Raw genomic sequence first — 23,496 nt, forward strand, 5'->3', positions numbered from 1 at the left:
TCCCTTTTCACGGTATCAAAAGCTCTACTCATATCAATACCCATTTTGCTAAATGTCCATTTCTTCCTCATCACAACAGATATTAGCATTCTCTGAGCCCACACAATGTCAGAGCAGCTCCTACCTCTCTTGTAAGCACTCTGCCATGGCATGGTGTAGTTGTCAATTCTACTCTCAACCCGTTTTAAGGCAATTTGAGTGAGCATCTTCCTTGATCTGTTTAACAGTGTAAGTGGTCTAAGGCTTGTGAGGGGACCTTTAGGTTTACCGGGCTTCTGTAGAGGAGTCACAATACCTTGTCCTATTGAACTTATGTATTTGTTCCCACTAAATGACTCGTTAATTGCCTCAGCATACTTCTCAAAAGTGATTGGATGGGCGTACTTTATCAACTCATTCTGGAGATTATCTGGACCACTGGCACGGTTTGATTTGAGTTTACTTGCAGCAAGTTCAACTTCAACTGGTGTAATGGGGTTATCAAGTGGTTTTGGATCGCAGGTAAAAGGTTGCAGGCCAGCTTCAACTCCTTCTGTTAGTTGTTTTTCGAAGAAAGATTTCGCTGTGTTTGCTTTCCCTAAATCAGTACCAATAGGGTTGTTGTTGATATCATTGATCACTATGTTACCCGACTTTTTTATTCCAGCTAAAGATCTTGAAGCTCCAAACATCTTTCTAGCATCGTCAGTGTTATTTATTTCTTCTGCTAGAGCGTCAGCCTAAATGTTTCACAACATTAAATGCAATCATTGATCATTCCTCGTAGGTAAACTAATAATATAAAATGGGAAGTAAACTGACATTCTTTACCCGTGAATACACTGGTGTCTAATTAGGTGTGACTGATCAGAACAAGTTAACAGTTGTACTATGAGAACACTCCTGGCAATTTTAGAGTTTCTGTCCTGTGTGAGTATGTTGGTGTCGGGAAAGACCTGATTTAATAGAGCAAGCAAATAAACATTTCTTGCACAGTAGGGTTTGTCTCCTGAGAGCCGACCTTTCAGAGCACTACAATATGAACATTCTTTACACTTGTATACAAAGCATGTATAGCTAAGGCAAATCGTATGATTTGTTGGATTGAGAGGAATTTAGTTATTAGAGAAAAGGTTGTTATGATTGCTATATATAAAGCTTTAATAAGACCCCATCTTGAGTATTGTGTCAAATTGTGGAATCCACCTGCAGCTTTAAGAAAGATATGATTTCTAAAAGTATTACAAATGATTGCTTTTTTTGGAATGTTTCTAATTAAATGAAGTTTTAGTAAGAATTGAAGGAGCCAGTAATAAAGAGAAACATAACAATTATCTTTGGTTCCATCCTTATGTGGCAAAGAAGCGTTTTATAAATCTATATTCCACTGGGAAGTTTTTAAAATAGGGTAATGTTTTTGATAAAATTGTTTTTAAATATTGTATTTGATGAATAATTAATGTTGGTGGGGAAATATTTATTATATATTTTTTCACACAGTGCGTTACTGGGCCGCGCTCAGCCTGTCATTCCGCCGAACCTCTATTCGATATGTTTATGAACGTGATAGCCTGAGGTTGCCAGGTAAACAGTGCGATGATATTTTGTAGACATGTGTGATGATGTGATGTCATAAGTTTTACTTTACTTTACTTTACTTTGTAGGGTTTCTCCCCTGTCCTTATATGCGCTGTGAGCCTACCTTTTTGAGCACAAGAATGCAAACATTGACTGCACTTCTACGGTTTCTCTCCTGTTCGAGTACGTTGTTGTATAATAAGAATGATTTAACAGAGCAAATATATATGAACATTCGTTGCAGTTATAGGGTTCCTCTCCCATGTGAGTACGTTGGTGTCTGATAAGATCAGTAGTCACATTTAAAAGCTTTCCCAACAGGGCAAGCATTTTCTTTGCCCAACCAGACTGATGATCGTAAAGACTTTAACAAGACATTTCTAGTAGACATATCATTGATTGCTTCACATTGCGGACAAATGAAACCATGTGATACTCCAGTCACCTCCTCCTGTTTAGTTTTTATTTCCTTTTTGATGGGAATTAAATTTTTTATATTACAAATTCAAACAATATACACATAATATAGCATTGGCCATTGACCCTATATAAAAATTAAATATGAAATCAAATAAAAAATCTTAGTAAATATTATAAAAACCCTTTAAGTACCTTACTCGGGATTATTATGACCGGGATAAAGTGGTGGGTTTAGGGTAATTTCGCCATATTTTTCCCGAACCACATTTTCACCGGTCGTTAATAAACCCGCCTACTCAGCTTTTAGGGTTCCCAAGGGGTATGGGTGCTCATATTTTAATCGTTGTCTTATATTCTCTAAAGAAGACTATTGGGACACTTGTTGTAGGTTTTTCGACTTCATTTGGCTAAAATTGCAAAAAATTCACCTTTTTGCCCAATTCTTGTCATATATCCTTATTGTCAAATTTGATTTAAATAGGCCAATTTTTAATTTCTTAGGTATTGACTATCTCTACATAATGAAATAGGACTCAAAGTACAAGTAACAGTTAAATTAAAACTTGAATTAATTAAAACTGATGAAAGGGATGATCCAGATGAAGATAACGAAGATGATTACAACTTATTGGAAGACTAAACAGCTCAACCTTTATCTTAATATCGATCTGGTTGTTACGCTTCAAATGTTAAAAATTATTTTCCATCTAGTTTGATTAACCACGAGTCATTATTTCTGTCTACTTTCAACAATTATTGATAATTCGACTTGTTTCACAAGTTTTAGCAATGCGAAAATTTCTAAACTTGCTTATCTCTAATAAGGAAATTTACATCTGAGACAAAATCTTTGAATCTAAAATTGAAAGGTTGGACACCGGTAAAATGGCGACCGGGAAAATGTGGTGGGTTTTGAGCAATTTCGCCATATTTTTCCCGAACCATATTTTAACCGGTCGTTAATGAACCCGTCGTAATAATCCCGAGTAAGGTAGTAGAAGTAGCCAGTTCAATTTGTTGGCTCTAAATGTATGTCTAGTTCTGATATTTTAACAGCGTTACCACTTTTTCATTTTTATCCCTCTTTCTCCTCTAAGAGCTATAATTTTTTTTCTCAATAATAAGTCAAATATTATTCTTTTCCTGATAAATTTCATTGCCTCACTGTATCTTTCTCCTAATCTTTTAAACATTCTGTCAGCAATTAACTTTTTGAAAAAAGTAGTTGCTTTTCTTCCCATTACACCTGTTGTTGATTAGGACTATTGATGTAAATGTATGTTACTCTTAACTTTATCAGCATGCAGCTGTAGGTAGTTGGTGTGTACGCGATCTTCTGCGCGGCTGTAATAGGTTCTGATCGATCACGTGAATGCGATTCACGTGCTTTTTAACATCAAATGAGCCTTCGCACTGTTTTTCAGGACGATGGAAGTCGTAATTCACTTAGCCCGAATAAAGATTGGGCGAAATTACAGGCTGAGCGCCGCCCAGTAATAAATAACATAATATATATTAATAGTTTTGTGGTAAATTTAAATTTTGTTTTTCTTAAATTTTATTTTTCTTAGAACGCTGAACGCAGCAAACAAATTCTCACCAGAGCCTTGACATACGTTGCATGCCACTTTTCGCGCGCGAAGCGCGCGCCGCCGTATCAACCAGAGCCCTTGCGTTAACAATAGCGCGCGCCTAGCTCGCCTGCCCCGTACGGTAAAAAGTTGTATCGCGTCGTGACCCCCACGGTCGTTTTCCTTTACTGTTTATCGTCCTGACGATACAGGGCTAACATAGCCATGTGTCTACGCGTACTGCGTGACGCGATTGTTTCACCTTCAGCGGTCGTGCGCTACTGCAAGCGAGAGGGCTCTCGTTAGAGCAAGATACAGGAGGAGCCGCGCACTCGCGCGCGGCGGGTCATACAACAAGTAGAAAGCACATGGTGAGGTGGATATAAAATTAGGGACGTGTGGTAAGTTTATTGCTCTAACCAAAGCCCTTTCGCTTGCAAAACGCTCCTACTAAATCGCTCGCCCAAATTTTAAGAAAATTCTTGTGAATGGTGAAAAGGCCCTTTGGGCATGAAAGTAATCTATATCGGTGTATTTTGGACGCTGATTCCGCATCAGCCCTCCTGACGTAGAGTTAAAATGCTTCCCTGGAGAGTTATGGGCAAAAAACCGTTTTGGTCACGTGACAGGCTAGTAAAATACGAATTCGATTGTTTAGGGCCCTGGTTAGGGTTAGGGTTGTGGTAAGGGTTATGGTTAACTTCGGGGTTATGGTTAGGGTTAGGGTTGGGATTGTCATACGTTGTATGACCCGCCGCGCACGAAGTGCGCGGCTCCCCCTGTAGCGTCGAAGACGCTACTATAGTGAAGCGACCGTGGGGGTCACCACGTGATACAAGGTTGGGATTAGGGTTTATGTATAACGGTTTTGTCCGGCTGCAAAACCATAAAAACCAAAGTCACGTGAAATTTTTGGGCGAGCGAATTAGCAAAACCCCTTGCAGAAAGGGCTTAATTCGATTTTGAAAATTGTAGACCTCGTTTTTCGACGATTTTTTCAGGTCCAAGATTTTTAAATTGAATAAAAATTTTTCCTATCTCAAAATTTTGGCCCGACAATCTCTTTTAAATGGTCCTTAGAACATATCCTGAAAGTTTCAGGGTGATTGCTCAAAAAATGTAGGAGGAGATTTTTAGACTCGATTTTCAGGGTTCTTCTACATCATAAGTCCTATAAAAAATGACATGTGTCAGTATGTCAGTTGAACTGTTCAAAAAATTATTGAGTGAAACTTTTTGCAAAACCAAGCCATAAGAGAAATCACAGAAGAAAATGTAAATTAGTATTTGAATATTTAATAAATGAAAACCACACTTTTAGAAACCTTATCTCATGACAGTTATCCTATTGAAACCCCAAATATTAGTCTATATTTATTCATTAGCTATGCTTCTTCCCAGTCTAGTGTCTAGATCACAAGGCCTTACTTTTTTTAACAGTACCTATTTTTTAAATGCTCATTGGAAAATTCGATCTATATTCTTTTGATGCTTTGTAGATGTTGATGGTAACATTTTGAACATTTAAAATATAATTTTGAACATTACAGTAAAGTTGTTCACATCTCAAACAGAAAAAATATATGTGATATACTTTGTTACCTGGTATGTGTCACTTTTGCATGTTAAAAGTTTCTTTCTTCAACCATAGACTTGCTTCTGGTCTTGTTAAATATATAATTTACAGTTTTCAATCCTGCTTTGATGCATCCAGAGCCATTCTAGGGTGTTGAAATCGTTTGGCTTTGCATCTAGCGGAGGCCTCCATGGGTGGTGAGGCCAGCTCCCCAAACCCCCTGAGTCAGCCCAGGTGAGCTAAAACCCACATTCTCTAAAGGTCTAAAACACCGAACCCCTTGATGGGCCACCAAAATTCAGTCAGCTGCGAAACAGAAGAGAAGATTATATTCGAAAATCTGGTCCAAAATGTCTCCTTATAGCCTGATGATATTCCGTTTATCAAAGCTTTCTTTTTTAATCTAGCTTTCAACTCACTAATTGGTCATTGCCTCACTGAAGAAAAATTCAATCAAAACAGTGAAATTTGGTTAAGGAAAGTTAATATAATCTGAACATTTTCATGATTTTCCATCCATCAAAGTTTTCTCCAGCTAATCTGCTTCCAGTCACACTGACCTCACTTGTTGGTCATTGGTAAAAATTCAGTTTAAACTGTGAAATGTCAGTCATGGAAATGGCAGAAAGATTTGATCACACAATACTCTTTGGTAGTTCAATGTTACCGGGCAAGATGTAGTAGATGGAGTTGTGAAGCAAGCAATATACAATGACTGTTGAGACAAGCACGCCTACACAAGCTGTTGAGGAACTTTACAAGTATTTAGGTAACATGACGTTTTATTTAAAAGATAGTAATTCATTTGCAGTTTCGTTGCGAGGTTGTTTGCCTAGTTATCTATGTTAGATTGTAAGCATTCCATGTTTCTTTCAATTGACGAAACATATTATATATTTATTCAGGTGAATTAAAGTCGAGGGGAGGTCAGAATGTTGAATATGTCAAGGCAGTTTTCGAAAATCATCAGGTATTGTATACTTTAGAGTAGATATTCTAGCCAATTTCAACTTTTATAACCGGACTCAGTCTTAATTTACTATGATATCTTGGTTTTCAGTCAATTTTTAACACATCACAAAATTGTATCTGTCCAGTTTGCACGGCAATTATTTCAGTTCAGCAACATATGTATGCTATACCAGCTGATAGGCATTGCAAACTCCTTGCCCCGCCCCCGGGATTCTCATGTCAGTAGAACGCTAGGAACATTGTTAGACGCCCTCTCTAACAGCCCATCAGAACACGCGCAGGAGCTCAAGTAAGAATTATTTTATGTAATAATAATAATTAATAATATTGAAATCATATAATATAATCATATGACCATACGTCATCACGTTCACTAGTTTCGGAATAAGATGCAATGCTGTGTAAGAATGAAAAGTATGCATTTTAATACATTATTGTAGAAGTACACAGTACAATCGTACAATCGTACTCCAAAATTTGCCTGCACTTCTCGTTAAGCAAACCAGATCATATCTTGGTGTGTCAGCCTAGTAGGTATAATTATCATGATATTGCACATTATAATTGCTGGATAATGGAGAATGATGTGTAATACTGACCGCATTTGAATTAAGTTACTTATTTCTGCACTGTATCCATTGCAAGTATTGGTTATTGTACCACTGTTCGTAAAGTTTAAGGTTAATTAAGCTTGGTTGCTGCACCCGTAGGGCGTAGGCTATAGTTATAAACTGGTAGATATAATAGATTCATTCCAATTTAATTAGATGTCACCTGTGTTGAATAATGTCTTGAAAAATCACAATTCAATAAATTGAATTTCAATTGATTCTATTTAAAAGTTTTGTGCGTTGTTACAAATTTAGATTGTGTTTCCATCGTTTGAACGATCTTTTAAAAGGTGATATAATAATATTCCTCATGATAATATGCAAGACCTTATTTAGATAATGTCAGCATTGAAAATGTAAAGTTTTAGTTCGAATGGCCTCTATCAGCTTTTTAGGCCACACCCCTAGATAGGGATTATAGATAATAAACCACCATTCATGAAGTGATATCATATAAAATCATAAAACAACTGATGATACAAATTGACATAAAATCAACATCACGAAGTGAACTTTAGCTGTCACGTGACTAGAATCAGAACTTTAACTATATCACTGTACATTTATTAAACAATAAACTTATAAAGTGTAAAGGGGACATGCAACAAAACCATTCATGATTTGGCACGGCCAATGAATACATATTTGGAAGATATAGACAAAAACAATATAAACGATTTTGGTGTATGTCCCTTTAAGTCTAATATAGTATGATGACAAACTGGTTACTAATTGGACTGTTAACAGTTTACACTACACAATGTGTCAATTTACTTGGCAAAGATACAATATATTTAACGCGGCTTTTAGAAATTAAACTGCTGACAATACCGTTATACTTTTATATTTTTCTGGCATGTCACGAGTGATATTTAACGATGGGTTAAATATAGCTATCGTGTTTAATGATTAGTTACAAATTGAAACTTGTTGTCTTTCATAAGTGTTGTCGTGTTAGATTGTATTTACGTTGGTGTCTCTTGAAAATAATATTTATACTGTGAACTTACTCAAAGTTAAATTAAATATAATATCTTCGGTAGGATATGTGATTTCTTTGATAGATTAATATTTGATCCCTTCAAATATTCAACTATTAACCACTACAATATAGACGTATCAGACTTTTAAAGATATCCCTGTAGGTGTTTGTTAGAAGATACGTATCTATCAAGCTTTACGGATGTGATCAGTAAGATACTATTACGAGATTACGACGTCGTTCCACCCGGTCACCACCTTGATCCTGATGAGATGGACGAGGTTTAGATTTATTTTACCTTGATTAACACGTTTTCACTTTCTAATAACCAGTGGTCAAATTGTGATTTCAAATTTTAGTAAATTATTATTCGTCAGATTAAATAGTTAACATTTAAATTGAACATTCCCCAGAGCTGAGTACACATGATTTTGTGAGTGTTAACAGTACCTATGTTTAAGTACCTACAGTACCTATGTATAGGTACCTACAGTACCTATGCTGTCAATATTGATGTCCTTAAGTTTTTACTAAATAGTACAAAATAAGGCCCCGCTCTGTAATGTTTTGCTCATTTTATTATTCATCAGAGTTCAGAGAAAGTGCGGATGATAGGACTACACAAGGGTAAAGGGGAACCTCTGGGAATAACACTGAAGAAGACGAAAGAGGGAATTGTGATAGCTAGGATATTACATGGTGGCTTAATAGGGAGACAAGGATTACTCTCTGTGGGTGACATCATATTAGAGGTTAGTTACGTAATGTTAGAGGTTAGTTACGTCATATTAGAGGTTAGTTACGTCATATTAGAGGTTAGTTACGTCATATTAGAGGTTAGTTACGTCATATTAGAGGTTAGTTACGTCATATTAGAGGTTAGTTGTTACGTCATGTTAGAGGTTAGTTACGTAATGTTAGAGGTTAGTTACGTCATATTAGAGGTTAGTTACGTCATATTAGAGGTTAGTTACGTCATGTTAGAGGTTAGTTACGTCATATTAGAGGTTAATTACGTCATATTAGAGGTTAGTTACGTCATATTAGAGGTTAGTTACGTCATATTAGAGGTTAGTTACGTCATATTAGAGGTTAGTTACGTCATATTAGAGGTTAGTTACGTCATATTAGAGGTTAGTTGTTACGTCATGTTAGAGGTTAGTAACGTAATGTTAGAGGTTAGTTACGTCATATTAGAGGTTAGTTACGTCATATTAGAGGTTAGTTACGTCATGTTAGAGGTTAGTTACGTCATATTAGAGGTTAATTACGTCATATTAGAGGTTAGTTACGTCATATTAGAGGTTAGTTACGTCATATTAGAGGTTAGTTGTTACGTCATGTTAGAGGTTAGTTACGTAATGTTAGAGGTTAGTTACGTCATATTAGAGGTTAGTTACGTCATGTTAGAGGTTAGTTACGTCATATTAGAGGTTAGTTACGTCATATTAGAGGTTAGTTACGTCATATTAGAGGTTAGTTACGTCATATTAGAGGTTAGTTACGTCATGTTAGAGGTTAGTTACGTCATATTAGAGGTTAGTTACGTCATGTTAGAGGTTAGTTACGTAATGTTAGAGGTTAGTTACGTCATATTAGAGGTTAGTTACGTCATATTAGAGGTTAGTTACGTCATATTAGAGGTTAGTTACGTCATATTAGAGGTTAGTTACGTCATGTTAGAGGTTAGTTACGTCATATTAGAGGTTAGTTACGTCATGTTAGAGGTTAGTTACGTCATGTTAGAGGTTAGTTACGTCATGTTAGAGGTTAGTTACGTCATGTTAGAGGTTAGTTACGTCATATTAGAGGTTAGTTACGTCATGTTAGAGGTTAGTTACGTCATATTAGAGGTTAGTTACGTCATATTAGAGGTTAGTTACGTCATGTTAGAGGTTAGTTACGTCATGTTAGAGGTTAGTTACGTCAAATTAGAGGTTAGTTACGTCATATTAGAGGTTAGTTACGTCATATTAGAGGTTAGTTACGTCATGTTAGAGGTTAGTTACGTCATATTAGAGGTTAGTTACGTCATATTAGAGGTTAGTTACGTCATATTAGAGGTTAGTTACGTCATGTTAGAGGTTAGTTACGTCATATTAGAGGTTAGTTACGTCATATTAGAGGTTAGTTACGTCATATTAGAGGTTAGTTACGTCATATTAGAGGTTAGTTACGTCATATTAGAGGTTAGTTACGTCATATTAGAGGTTAGTTACGTCATGTTAGAGGTTAGTTACGTCATATTAGAGGTTAGTTACGTCATGTTAGAGGTTAGTTACGTCATATTAGAGGTTAGTTACGTCATATTAGAGGTTAGTTACGTCATGTTAGAGGTTAGTTACGTCATATTAGAGGTTAGTTACGTCATGTTAGAGGTTAGTTACGTCATATTAGAGGTTAGTTACGTCATGTTAGAGGTTAGTTACGTCATGTTAGAGGTTAGTTACGTCATATTAGAGGTTAGTTACGTCATATTAGAGGTTAGTTACGTCATGTTAGAGGTTAGTTACGTCATATTAGAGGTTAGTTACGTCATATTAGAGGTTAGTTACGTCATATTAGAGGTTAGTTACGTCATATTAGAGGTTAGTTATGTGATGTTAGAGGTTAGTTATGTCATGTTAGAGGTTAGTTACGTCATGTTAGAGGTTAGTTACGTCATATTAGAGGTTAGTTACGTCATATTAGAGGTTAATTACGTTATGTTATACGGCTGTGACGTCACGACTTCATAAATCCGCTCGTCATAATATTTGAAGTCATGGGTAATGGGTATGCACATGTTCTGCATGTTTGTTTGTTCAGTGTACAATGAACAAACAAAGTGTAACATTTCACATTGTTCTCTACTACAAGCAACATGTATTAATGTTAAGTTATCACTAGGAAACACGTTAGACTATTACAATACATCCCCCAACACGGCTACCCCACCACGGCCCGGCTCTCCTGGACAGCCCGTGTTTTAATTAGTATAAATACACGCTCTCTCAGCTCTCGGAGCTCATGCTGGGCAGTGTTCATTGCTTTGTTGGTAGTTCATCACCGCTTTTACTTTTTGAAATATCTCCCGCCTGATTGTACACTATTTGTTATTGTACTAGTATATTAAATCGAAGTTCTAAACAAGGGATAGTTAAAACAACGCCCAACTTTCCCTAAAACAAATAACTAAATATCAAAAACTTCATTGTAATTTCTGCCAATATCTACCAGTACTTTTTGTTATTGTATCGGTAAATCTGATGCTTTAGATAAGCGGCTTGCTAACGACCTCCATCATATTATAAATGAACTAGTGTAACCCGGCCTACGGCCGGGATTTCACTGCCGCAGTTAAAAAGGGTAGGAGTAATTACCCGCTGAGTTAAAACCCGGATTAGGCGAGCAATTCTATTCGGAGTGCCCTCACGTATCCAATAGTATGCTTAAAAGATAGTAATTCTTAATCAATAATCGATAGAAATTAACCCTTAACACCATGCACCACACCAGCCTATCATATTTGTGAACATGCATTACATTGTCGTATGAAAGTATGAACTCTCTCTACAGTCCAAACAGACCGTTTGAGCACTCCCTCCCTAATAAGTTTATAGTATTATATGACCATGTAATATATACGCCATGTAATATATACGCTACATAATATTATGCAGAGAGAGAGAGAGAGCTAGCCCCGTAACTCTTGCCGTTCTTCTCAAGCCATTTTATGTAACATATTTTGTGGTAAAAAACCATCAATTAAACCACTTACCACCGGCCGATTTTTATAAAATTTGCTTATTGGCTTCGTCAGAGTTTTGTCGGCACTATACCGAAAAAACCAGTCCCGTAACTATTACTGTTTTTTTTGTATAACCGTTCGGAAATTACACACAGACGATCAGACAGACAGACAGACAGACACACACACACACACACACACATTCTGGTGTTATTAAGGTGATTCTCTTCGCCACAAAATATAAAACGCCATGCGAATCTCTAATTTTCTGGTCCTACAAAACTGAAGCATCCAATGTTAGTTAAAACACAACATAATCCTTGATCCACACCACTAAACATCTCACCCTAAACATCTCACCCACACTAAACATCTCACCCTCGCTCTAACACAGGTAAATGGAGCTAAAGTATCTGACGACCCGAGCGAAGTGCAACAGTGGCTAACCAACACATCAGGAAGTCTCATGCTCACTATACTACCTTCCTTTAACCCCGCCATGTCCGATGTCAAGCAGCTCTTTGTACGTGCTTTCTTTGATTACGATCCTGCTACTGATGATATGTGTCCCAGCAAGGAGTTTGGGCTGCCCTTTAAGTTTGGGGAAATACTCCAGGTATGGTTTAGCTTTACTTTAATAGTCAGTTTTATTTGTATTGTGGTCATGATTGTTTGTGGTGGTAAATTTTATCTGTTAGTACAGTTATGCTAGTGATTAGCTGAAACTATGTGTAGTTTTGAAATAGCACAATTTCGATATGATATATTATTATGTAATGACATTTATTACTAACACAAAGATTTTTTAACACTGCATAATTAATCTGCCTGTACAAATAATCTGGTTTGATAGACATTTTATGATACTGTGCATATCTATTTTTGATTCGAATAAAGTTATAATATAATGTAATGATATTATGACCTGGTACTGATTCTTCGTGGCAGTGAATATTATCTTTAAGTTATACCAGCGATTCGGTTCGTGTCTCTTTTAAACTAGACAATGTCAATGTGAGGAGATTATGTCTTTTAGGGCCATATTTACCATATTTGCTTAAAGTACGAATTTGAAAGAAGAATTTTGAGTGCCACATTTAAGTGACAATATAATAGGGCCCCCAACCCCTCATAAAAATTTGTATTTACTAACTGAGATCCTCTAAATGCTGTATGGCCCTAAGGGCTGATAAATAATCTGACTGCTATGAATTAATAGTATTTTCTTATTATATTCACGATTAAATCTTTCATGTGCGCGGAAAAATAGACGTGCTCATACTACACTGTATATTATATTGTAGTATTGTGCATACTTTGTATTTGGAATAGAATTGGCTCGTTCACGTGTAAGCAAATTTACAGAGCTTTCTTGAGATTTGTGATTTATCACCAGTCATGTGACACTTAAGAAGATGATATGCATTTTCCCGTGTTATTATTGCATACATTTCACACAATGTAACGGAGAATTTGTTTAACAATGTCTCATATCTTCCACCTGCGTGCTGCACAAGAATGTTTTAAACTATTCTTTGTACTGAATTGAATATTTCATACACGGTGAGTAGCTGAACTACATTGTGCACGGTGCACAAGTACTGCCGCTACGCTGCAGAGTGAATATCTTAGCAGAGCCAATATAGTTAATGTTGCTATAATGGGGTTGTGACAAGTCCCCATTCATCACAGCCCGCTAGTTTTACTGCCTCCTTATATATAGCGGATATGATACTATATAATATAATTATCTTATATTATGTAACCTCAGTGTACTGTGCTCTGTAGTCGGATAAAATGTCAATAATGTATCATTGTCAATGCACGAAAGTATAACAAAGGTTCTGTACCTTCATCATATACTGTCAAGCCCACAATGTTACATTGTTATACTGTTACAATGTCACAATGTTACACTTTTACATTCTCTACAATATCTCCCTACACAATGTCAGTAGGTAGTGCAACTTAATTAATTAATTATTGGTTAAGAGCGTGTATAATGACCGGGTGTTTGATAAACACTACAATGTGTGGCCCAGTCTAATGGAATGCATGACAAACGTTTAACTCATCAATCATGACGTCATAGTTTATTGAGCTCACCGTTATATTGTTGACTACTTGACTGCCCATTATGTTCACTACAATGCCCTCTAGCAGGGCTCACCCTCTTGTGTGTAATCTTCTTTAATAGGGGTTCGCAAATCAAATCAGTTTGTGTATGTGCACAGTGTTGCGTTATATTGAGAGGTTATACTTATAGCAATATACTGACTTAGTGTAACATAATCAGATATACCATCGCAGTTTAAAAGTTCCTTTACCCCATCATGAGCAGAGGTTTTCCATCATGTCATAACTCATCTCTTACTGAGGATACTAGAGAACGTCCACTAACCTCTAATCCTACAGGAGGGAACGTCCACTAACTAACCTCTAATCCTACATGTTGTGATACGAGGGAATGTCCACTAACTAACCTATAATCCTACATGTAGTGATACGAGGGAACGTCCACTAACTAACCTCTAATCCTACAGGTAGTGATACGAGGGAACGTCCACTAACCTCTAGATCTCTAAATAGTTAGTGATACGAGAGAACGTCCACTATAACCTATACTATTACAGGTAGTAAACAAGGACGATGATAACTGGTGGCAAGCTGTAAAGGTGCACAGTGAGAATGAAAGTGAGCGACCCCGGCAAGCTGGTCTTATACCCAGTCTTGTGCTTCAAGAGAGGCGCAGAGCTTTCATCAACCAGGATATGGTAGGTAGCTTTAAAGCTTTTAGAGTTTTTTTAGTTCTTTTATTGTACCTTTTAGACAAAATCTTAAGGACAAATTTCTTAACAGCTTTATACTGCTGACAGTATTAAATTCAAGGTTATTACAATATCATCTTAAATGAAAAATACAAATCTATTTGATATGACATTAAACAAAGTTCAAAATATGTAATTGTCTTTAATCGCATGATAACACCAGGTCAAGAAAGCAAAGTCAATGAAGAAGCGGAAGATAATGTACTCAACCCAAAAGAATGCAGACTACGACAGGCACTCAGTTCCCATCTACGAGGAGCTCGCCAGAATGCCTCCATTCCAACGTAAAACCATGGTTCTTGTAGGATCTGACAACACGGGCAAAGATTCTCTAGTCAGTAAACTCCTGACAAAGGATCCTGATAGATTAGGTTTGTGTATTTAAAGTGTAATCATGTAATTGGATTACTCGTTAGAGAATGACGAGATTATCAATGATGTGTACATTCCTAACATTCGTGAAAAAGTAACGTGATACTGTAACTCTTGTAACTTTGATACTTATCTGAGTATTACAGCCCTTATTAGCACGCAATTGTAGCCCTCGTTTACCTCATTTTACTGGCTGTAATCCAGAGTAAACAGTCTCCTTCTCCTTTAAACTTTATAATTGAACATGGTAAAATTCAAAATCGTTTTGCCATTCCGCACGACTAACTAGATAACCCTAAAACTTGGGAAAGAATGACATGAATGTCCAGTAAAAGTGGGTTACTATTAATAAACAGCATTAACCTGAACTACAACCCTATTCAGCAACTCCTATGTAAAAGTGGGTTACTATTAATAAATAGCATTAAACTGAACTACAACCCTATTCAGCAACTCCTATGCCACACACTTCTAGAAGGCCCCGTGATGGGGAGGACTCTGGACAAGGTTACTGGTTCGCTAAAAGCAGAAAAGAAATGGAGGACGAGTTCTTACAAGGTTTTTACTTTATTCTTTCAAGTTCCAAGTAACCTGGATTTTCTGTATGATTTGTAAGTTCTTGGAACAAGCTATGAAAAGGTTAAGATATCTATATTGTCCAACAATTGCAAAAGTGACTAAGTTAGTACTGTTAATAAACATAAAACTGGAACCACCTTTCAGGAAAATACCTAGAGTTTGGTGAGTACGAGGGTAATTTGTACGGAACTAAACTAGACAGTGTGCGAGCGGTAATGAGAAGCGGGAAAACATGCGTCTTATCAATCCACCCTCAGTCTCTTAAATCTATCAGGTCAGTTTTACACTTTCCCAGTCTTATTTAGCAGATTAATTATATCTAATAAATTAAACAGTCCATATGTTCCGACAAGTGTGTTTTCTCAATTAATACTATTCTTTCCTCACATTGGTTACATGGGATTCTGTGTTTCAAAATAACGCAATCACATCACGCCACAGTATTTCATATGACGTCATCATATTAGAGTTCAACTAGTTAGTAAGCCAAGAATTGGATCACGAAAAATGACAGAAGTATTACGCAGTTATATAAGGTAATAATCAAGTGATATTAAATCCGTTTATTCCCAGAACGCCAGAGTTCATGCCATTTGTTGTGTTCGTGACAAATGAAGACGAGATGGCCAGTGATAAGAGTGATAGCCGAACTATGTACGACGATTACAGGTAAAATATTATTAAATCTGTATTCTAAGTATTAACTTCCTTGTTTTACATTTTTATTTTGGGATTTGCCTGCCGTTTAGTAAAATTAATGTGTCGTTTTCGCCGGTACTCATTATATTACTCTCTGTCACTTTGTAAAGTTTAAAAAATGAAACCTTTGACAAGACCGACATTTTAAATTAGAGTTCTCAAAATATGTCGAATCTTATTGTTATTATCAAATATCAAATCATAGTTAATCATTGTAAATCACAATACTCATATTTCGCCGGTACTCATTATATTACTCTCTGTCACTTTGTAAAGTTTAAAAAATGAAACCTTTGACAAGACCGACATTTTAAATTAGAGTTCTCAAAATATGTCGAATCTTATTGTTATTATCAAATATCAAATCATAGTTAATCATTGTAAATCACAATACTCATATTTCAGACAGTATTTCGACAAATCAATAAAAATTTCTAACCACAATTATATTGATATTTCAGACAGTATTTCGACAAATCAATAAACATTTCTAACCACAATATTGATATTTCAGACAGTATTTCGACATGATGATAAACCTGGATCCACGTGATCTGGAAGGCGCTTACACTTCAGTAAGACAGGGACTCAAAAGATGTGAGCTGGACCATCAGTGGGTACCAGTCAGTTGGGTTTATTAGACTAATTACCCTAATTAGCCTTTAATGAGATGCTAATCGAGAACTAATTATCGATCTCGTGATATGTTTACCACACACAAGAGTTAATACCAGTAATTAATTACCTTACCCCATATTAATATACCCTGTGTTTTATATAATATACGTGTCAACAATAACATAACTAGCTGCTCGTTATCAAGTGTTAGATGTATTATATTTATTTTAGCAATTTCGCAGAAAAAAATTGTTATTTTCAAAGTATGTATTCTGTTTATTACGTTTTAATGAAAGAGTTTTTTTGAAACGAAGCTCAGATTATTATATTAACAATTTTAAAGTTTACCACAGATCTATAATATATTGCTACTAGTCAGAATTGTTTTAATGCGCTTAAGTCTGGTACAGCATGGAATTTCTTATTGTTATTCAGAAACAAATTTTGCTCGTGAGATTTTGAGTTTTATTTGTCCAAGAAGTGGATTCTGAATTTAGATAATGGCAGCACGATATGCAATGTATTCCCTTATTTACGAATTTGAATTCAGGGAATTTGAATTTGGTCTGCTAATGGTAAAATGAATTCGGTGAGGACTTCCCGCACTAGTGAATACTGAATCTGACAAAATATTTCCATATTTGGAAATCATTGATTATTGCCCTGGACGCTTGTCCAGCATATATTTATGTCAATAGATTAGGAGCAGTTTAGCGCAAAATCAGGCATTTCCAAAATTGTATAATTTTGACGAATCATAAAAGGGCAATGCAAGATTCTCAGTGTGCGAGCAGTAATGAGAAGCGGGAAAACATGCGTCTTATCAATCCACCCTCAGTCTCTTAAATCTATCAGGTCAGTTTTACACTTTCCCAGTCTTATTTAGCAGATTAATTATATCTAATAAATTAAACAGTCCATATGTTCCGACAAGTGTGTTTTCTCAATTAATACTATTCTTTCCTCACATTGGTTACATGGGATTCTGTGTTTCAAAATAACGCAATCACATCACGCCACAGTATTTCATATGACGTCATCATATTAGAGTTCAACTAGTTAGTAAGCCAAGAATTGGATCACGAAAAATGACAGAAGTATTACGCAGTTATATAAGGTAATAATCAAGTGATATTAAATCCGTTTATTCCCAGAACGCCAGAGTTCATGCCATTTGTTGTGTTCGTGACAAATGAAGACGAGATGGCCAGTGATAAGAGTGATAGCCGAACTATGTACGACGATTACAGGTAAAATATTATTAAATCTGTATTCTAAGTATTAACTTCCTTGTTTTACATTTTTATTTTGGGATTTACCTGCCGTTTAGTAAAATTAATGTGTCGTTTTCGCCGGTACTCATTATATTACTCTCTGTCACTTTGTAAAGTTTAAAAAATGAAACCTTTGACAAGACCGACATTTTAAATTAGAGTTCTCAAAATATGTCGAATCTTATTGTTATTATCAAATATCAAATCATAGTTAATCATTGTAAATCACAATACTCATATTTCAGACAGTATTTCGACAAATCAATAAAAATTTCTAACCACAATTATATTGATATTTCAGACAGTATTTCGACAAATCAATAAACATTTCTAACCACAATATTGATATTTCAGACAGTATTTCGACATGATGATAAACCTGGATCCACGTGATCTGGAAGGCGCTTACACTTCAGTAAGACAGGGACTCAAAAGATGTGAGCTGGACCATCAGTGGGTACCAGTCAGTTGGGTTTATTAGACTAATTACCCTAATTAGCCTTTAATGAGATGCTAATCGAGAACTAATTATCGATCTCGTGATATGTTTACCACACACAAGAGTTAATACCAGTAATTAATTACCTTACCCCATATTAATATACCCTGTGTTTTATATAATATACGTGTCAACAATAACATAACTAGCTGCTCGTTATCAAGTGTTAGATGTATTATATTTATTTTAGCAATTTCGCAGAAAAAAATTGTTATTTTCAAAGTATGTATTCTGTTTATTACGTTTTAATGAAAGAGTTTTTTTGAAACGAAGCTCAGATTATTATATTAACAATTTTAAAGTTTACCACAGATCTATAATATATTGCTACTAGTCAGAATTGTTTTAATGCGCTTAAGTCTGGTACAGCATGGAATTTCTTATTGTTATTCAGAAACAAATTTTGCTCGTGAGATTTTGAGTTTTATTTGTCCAAGAAGTGGATTCTGAATTTAGATAATGGCAGCACGATATGCAATGTATTCCCTTATTTACGAATTTGAATTCAGGGAATTTGAATTTGGTCTGCTAATGGTAAAATGAATTCGGTGAGGACTTCCCGCACTAGTGAATACTGAATCTGACAAAATATTTCCATATTTGGAAATCATTGATTATTGCCCTGGACGCTTGTCCAGCATATATTTATGTCAATAGATTAGGAGCAGTTTAGCGCAAAATCAGGCATTTCCAAAATTGTATAATTTTGACGAATCATAAAAGGGCAATGCAAGATTCTCAGTGTGCGAGCGGTAATGAGAAGCGGGAAAACATGCGTCTTATCAATCCACCCTCAGTCTCTTAAATCTATCAGGTCAGTTTTACACTTTCCCAGTCTTATTTAGCAGATTAATTATATCTAATAAATTAAACAGTCCATATGTTCCGACAAGTGTGTTTTCTCAATTAATACTATTCTTTCCTCACATTGGTTACATGGGATTCTGTGTTTCAAAATAACGCAATCACATCACGCCACAGTATTTCATATGACGTCATCATATTAGAGTTCAACTAGTTAGTAAGCCAAGAATTGGATCACGAAAAATGACAGAAGTATTACGCAGTTATATAAGGTAATAATCAAGTGATATTAAATCCGTTTATTCCCAGAACGCCAGAGTTCATGCCATTTGTTGTGTTCGTGACAAATGAAGACGAGATGGCCAGTGATAAGAGTGATAGCCGAACTATGTACGACGATTACAGGTAAAATATTATTAAATCTGTATTCTAAGTATTAACTTCCTTGTTTTACATTTTTATTTTGGGATTTACCTGCCGTTTAGTAAAATTAATGTGTCGTTTTCGCCGGTACTCATTATATTACTCTCTGTCACTTTGTAAAGTTTAAAAAATGAAACCTTTGACAAGACCGACATTTTAAATTAGAGTTCTCAAAATATGTCGAATCTTATTGTTATTATCAAATATCAAATCATAGTTAATCATTGTAAATCACAATACTCATATTTCAGACAGTATTTCGACAAATCAATAAAAATTTCTAACCACAATTATATTGATATTTCAGACAGTATTTCGACAAATCAATAAACATTTCTAACCACAATATTGATATTTCAGACAGTATTTCGACATGATGATAAACCTGGATCCACGTGATCTGGAAGGCGCTTACACTTCAGTAAGACAGGGACTCAAAAGATGTGAGCTGGACCATCAGTGGGTACCAGTCAGTTGGGTTTATTAGACTAATTACCCTAATTAGCCTTTAATGAGATGCTAATCGAGAACTAATTATCGATCTCGTGATATGTTTACCACACACAAGAGTTAATACCAGTAATTAATTACCTTACCCCATATTAATATACCCTGTGTTTTATATAATATACGTGTCAACAATAACATAACTAGCTGCTCGTTATCAAGTGTTAGATGTATTATATTTATTTTAGCAATTTCGCAGAAAAAAATTGTTATTTTCAAAGTATGTATTCTGTTTATTACGTTTTAATGAAAGAGTTTTTTTGAAACGAAGCTCAGATTATTATATTAACAATTTTAAAGTTTACCACAGATCTATAATATATTGCTACTAGTCAGAATTGTTTTAATGCGCTTAAGTCTGGTACAGCATGGAATTTCTTATTGTTATTCAGAAACAAATTTTGCTCGTGAGATTTTGAGTTTTATTTGTCCAAGAAGTGGATTCTGAATTTAGATAATGGCAGCACGATATGCAATGTATTCCCTTATTTACGAATTTGAATTCAGGGAATTTGAATTTGGTCTGCTAATGGTTAAATGAATTCGGTGAGGACTTCCCGCACTAGTGAATACTGAATCTGACAAAATATTTCCATATTTGGAAATCATTGATTATTGCCCTGGACGCTTGTCCAGCATATATTTATGTCAATAGATTAGGAGCAGTTTAGCGCAAAATCAGGCATTTCCAAAATTGTATAATTTTGACGAATCATAAAAGGGCAATGCAAGATTCTCGAATATTTAACATAAATTGACAGTTTAGATGCGGATTGGGGCATTATCAATAATTTATTCTAAAGAATTGTGTACTGGATTTGTAGGGCGCAAGTTTTTATCAGTATGGCGCTAGCATTGGTGCACGCACTTGCAGCACGCACGCGCGTATTTTCAATTTTGTTCATGCTATTAAATTAATTAAAGTGTTAAGTCCTGCGCGGACTTAACTTGTAGCGCGATGCACTACTGGGTCGCGCGCGCGCATCCAATAATGCTTCTCGCAACCACGTATGCAGATCGGCGAGATGCGAAGGATTGACATCGTGAATCAAGGACTTAACATGTGGCACAAATATCTCTATTTAATCTGCTTTCGTCACGCTTTTTGCATTCCATTCCGCTTATACCAGTAATAAACGCACTCAACGCCGCCTTTTCACGGTTTTATATACGGTTATAATAATCACCATGAGTGAGGAGTCCTCGACATGGTAGTGCTATATTCCACACCGGATGGTTGTGTTAAAATTGGTGGAAACGATGCCAGGCCATATGCAGCCCCGACATGATATGAGCTGGACGAGGCTGATCAGACAATCAGGAAACTCTAACTGTTCAAGAGAGACCATCTCATGAGCAATTTGTATTTAAAGTGAGTGTAAGTACTGCATCGGAGGTCGGTAAAAATGATTTATGTATGCGGCATTGGTATGGGCCGAGCGTGCTAAATCACTTTACAGTCGATCTTCGAGATTGTTCTAAAAGGGCCCCCGACAGTTGAAACCAACTTGAATCGTCAATCGATGCATGGATGTATTTTCAGACGCTGATTCCGAATAACCCCCGATGACATATATAATACTAATAGTGTTAAAATGCTCCTATAGCGAGATATTGGCGAAAAACTGTTTCGATCACGTGATTACGTGATATGACGCGACGGTATTAGGAAGTTAGTCCAATTTCACGTTAGGGTTTCAGCATATGCTTTTGTTAAGCTAAGGATTGGGTTATGGTTAGGGTTATACTTATGAACAGATAAGAGGGTAAGGGTTTCGAATAGTCATTCAGGGCCAGCTAGAGAACGGGTTGAAAAAGTCACGTGACACTGACAGTCGAGTGTAGAGTGATTAATCATCATCCGCATTGGGCAGATCGTGTTTTAAAGAATTATGATTTTTAAACGCTATGATAACTGACCGTGTATGGGCTACACACCGAACCCGATATTTTCGGCCACATACTGTTCAAAGATTTATATCTTTGAAAGGAGCCTTCTGCCTGTATGCTGTACCGTATCGACCGGTAATAATCAGTTTTACATATAGCTATTGTGTTAAATTTTATTAACGTAATCATTTAGAAACCCCCTAGCTCCCTCCCACGTTCAACTTCAATGATTATCATTAAGTAATATGTGAACGACCCATTAAAGACTTATTCTATTTTATTTATAATTTGATTTTGTAGATTTTAAGACCCAAAATAATACAAAATGATCATTTTGTCCACCATTTATCAATATTTCTCATTAAGATTTAAATTTTGCATTCAAATAGGTTTGCACTTGTTTTTTTATTATCCAGACCTCTAGTATAGATCGTCAAGCGCTTAGTTTTTCGATTAGCTGTCGATCTAGAAATAAAGTTTTACAAAACATCAAGTTGAACCTGAGTCAATCAGCGATAATTTTAAGATAGAAACGCACGTGAAATGTTTAGAGTTTACTCGTTAACTATATACAGGGGGGGGGGGGGGCAAAAGTCAGTACCCATACGTTGTCCCAAGATCCTAGGGTATCGGAGAGGAGGAGAACTCTGTTTCAGGCCAAAGACGCATATCATGAGAATCCTACAGAGGAGAGTAGAGAGGTAGTTAAGGAGTGTAAGGATGCACTTGCAGTGAGCTACAAAGAGGTTGAGGAGGAGACTCTTGTTTCTCGGATCAGGCGGGCTGAGGATGCTGCTGACAGGTGCAAGAATAAGGAAAGTTGGGACCTTATTAATGACATAAATGGCAGGAAAAGCAAGCCATGCAGCCTGGTTGATGGAGGTAGTGCAGAGGGGAGATTGAAGAGCTGGAAGGACCACTTCACTAAGCTCCTGGGTCAACCACCATCTGTACCTGACCAGGAAATAGTTATCCAAACCATCCACCCCCAGCAGGATATAGAGACTGGTCTGTTTTGCAGGGAGGAGTTAGCGGAGGCTAGGAAGCAGATCAAGGAGGGTAAGGCCTATGGTGATGATGGCATAGCTCCAGAGATTCTCAAAAGAGTGGACATGGACGACCTGATTCTAGAGTTCTGTAACAGCGCTTTGGTTGATGGAAAAATCCCTGATCAATGGCGGCAACTCAACATCGTGCCTGTGCCAAAGAAAGGAAATCTAACTAAAGTGGATAACTACAGAGGAATCGCTCTTACGTCCATTGTTAGTAAGACCCTGAATCGTATGATCCTTAACAGAATCAAACCAGCGATGGAGAAAATCCTGAGGATCAACCAAAACGGATTTCGGGAGGGACGCAGTACCACCAGCCACATTCTGTGTCTAAGGAGGATCTTGGAGGGGGCTAGAGACAAAAACCTGACCGCCCTTCTCTTGTTCATCGATTTTAAGAAGGCCTTTGATAGCATTCATAGGGGTATATTGATGAAGATACTCCTGGCATATGGGATACCAGAGCCCATTGTTAGGCTGATAGATGCTATGTACAAGGACACCATGGCACGAGTCATCACGGAGGATGGTC

General features: G+C 36.3%; 1 protein-coding gene and 1 long non-coding RNA gene across 2 annotated transcripts in view; both read left to right on the plus strand.

The window, feature by feature from the left end:
- LOC134818694 (protein PALS2-like) overlaps window positions 1–20,433 on the plus strand; it is a 74,292-nt gene extending 53,859 nt beyond the window's left edge. The window contains exons 2-16 of the mRNA XM_063828334.1: window positions 5,781–5,893; window positions 6,030–6,094; window positions 6,243–6,385; window positions 7,853–7,970; window positions 8,280–8,441; window positions 11,814–12,035; window positions 14,053–14,193; window positions 14,411–14,618; window positions 15,070–15,177; window positions 15,343–15,472; window positions 15,772–15,867; window positions 16,412–16,537; window positions 19,031–19,102; window positions 19,402–19,497; window positions 19,876–20,433. Of these exons, the coding sequence (XP_063684404.1) occupies window positions 5,836–5,893; window positions 6,030–6,094; window positions 6,243–6,385; window positions 7,853–7,970; window positions 8,280–8,441; window positions 11,814–12,035; window positions 14,053–14,193; window positions 14,411–14,618; window positions 15,070–15,177; window positions 15,343–15,472; window positions 15,772–15,867; window positions 16,412–16,537; window positions 19,031–19,102; window positions 19,402–19,497; window positions 19,876–20,002 (1,872 nt within the window). The 5' untranslated portion in view covers window positions 5,781–5,835 and the 3' untranslated portion in view covers window positions 20,003–20,433. The remainder of the gene's footprint in view (window positions 1–5,780; window positions 5,894–6,029; window positions 6,095–6,242; window positions 6,386–7,852; window positions 7,971–8,279; window positions 8,442–11,813; window positions 12,036–14,052; window positions 14,194–14,410; window positions 14,619–15,069; window positions 15,178–15,342; window positions 15,473–15,771; window positions 15,868–16,411; window positions 16,538–19,030; window positions 19,103–19,401; window positions 19,498–19,875) is intronic.
- Window positions 17,308–18,048, plus strand: LOC134818894 (uncharacterized). The gene is made up of 3 exons (XR_010160700.1): window positions 17,308–17,370; window positions 17,670–17,765; window positions 18,035–18,048. It is a non-coding gene; the product is annotated as an uncharacterized LOC134818894 (long non-coding RNA).
- Window positions 20,434–23,496: the final 3,063 nt, after the last annotated feature.

This window comes from Bolinopsis microptera, chromosome 7, assembly GCF_026151205.1.
Source record: "Bolinopsis microptera isolate Bmic1 chromosome 7, MBARI_Bmic_1.0, whole genome shotgun sequence".
Taxonomy (NCBI): Eukaryota; Metazoa; Ctenophora; class Tentaculata; order Lobata; family Bolinopsidae; genus Bolinopsis; species Bolinopsis microptera.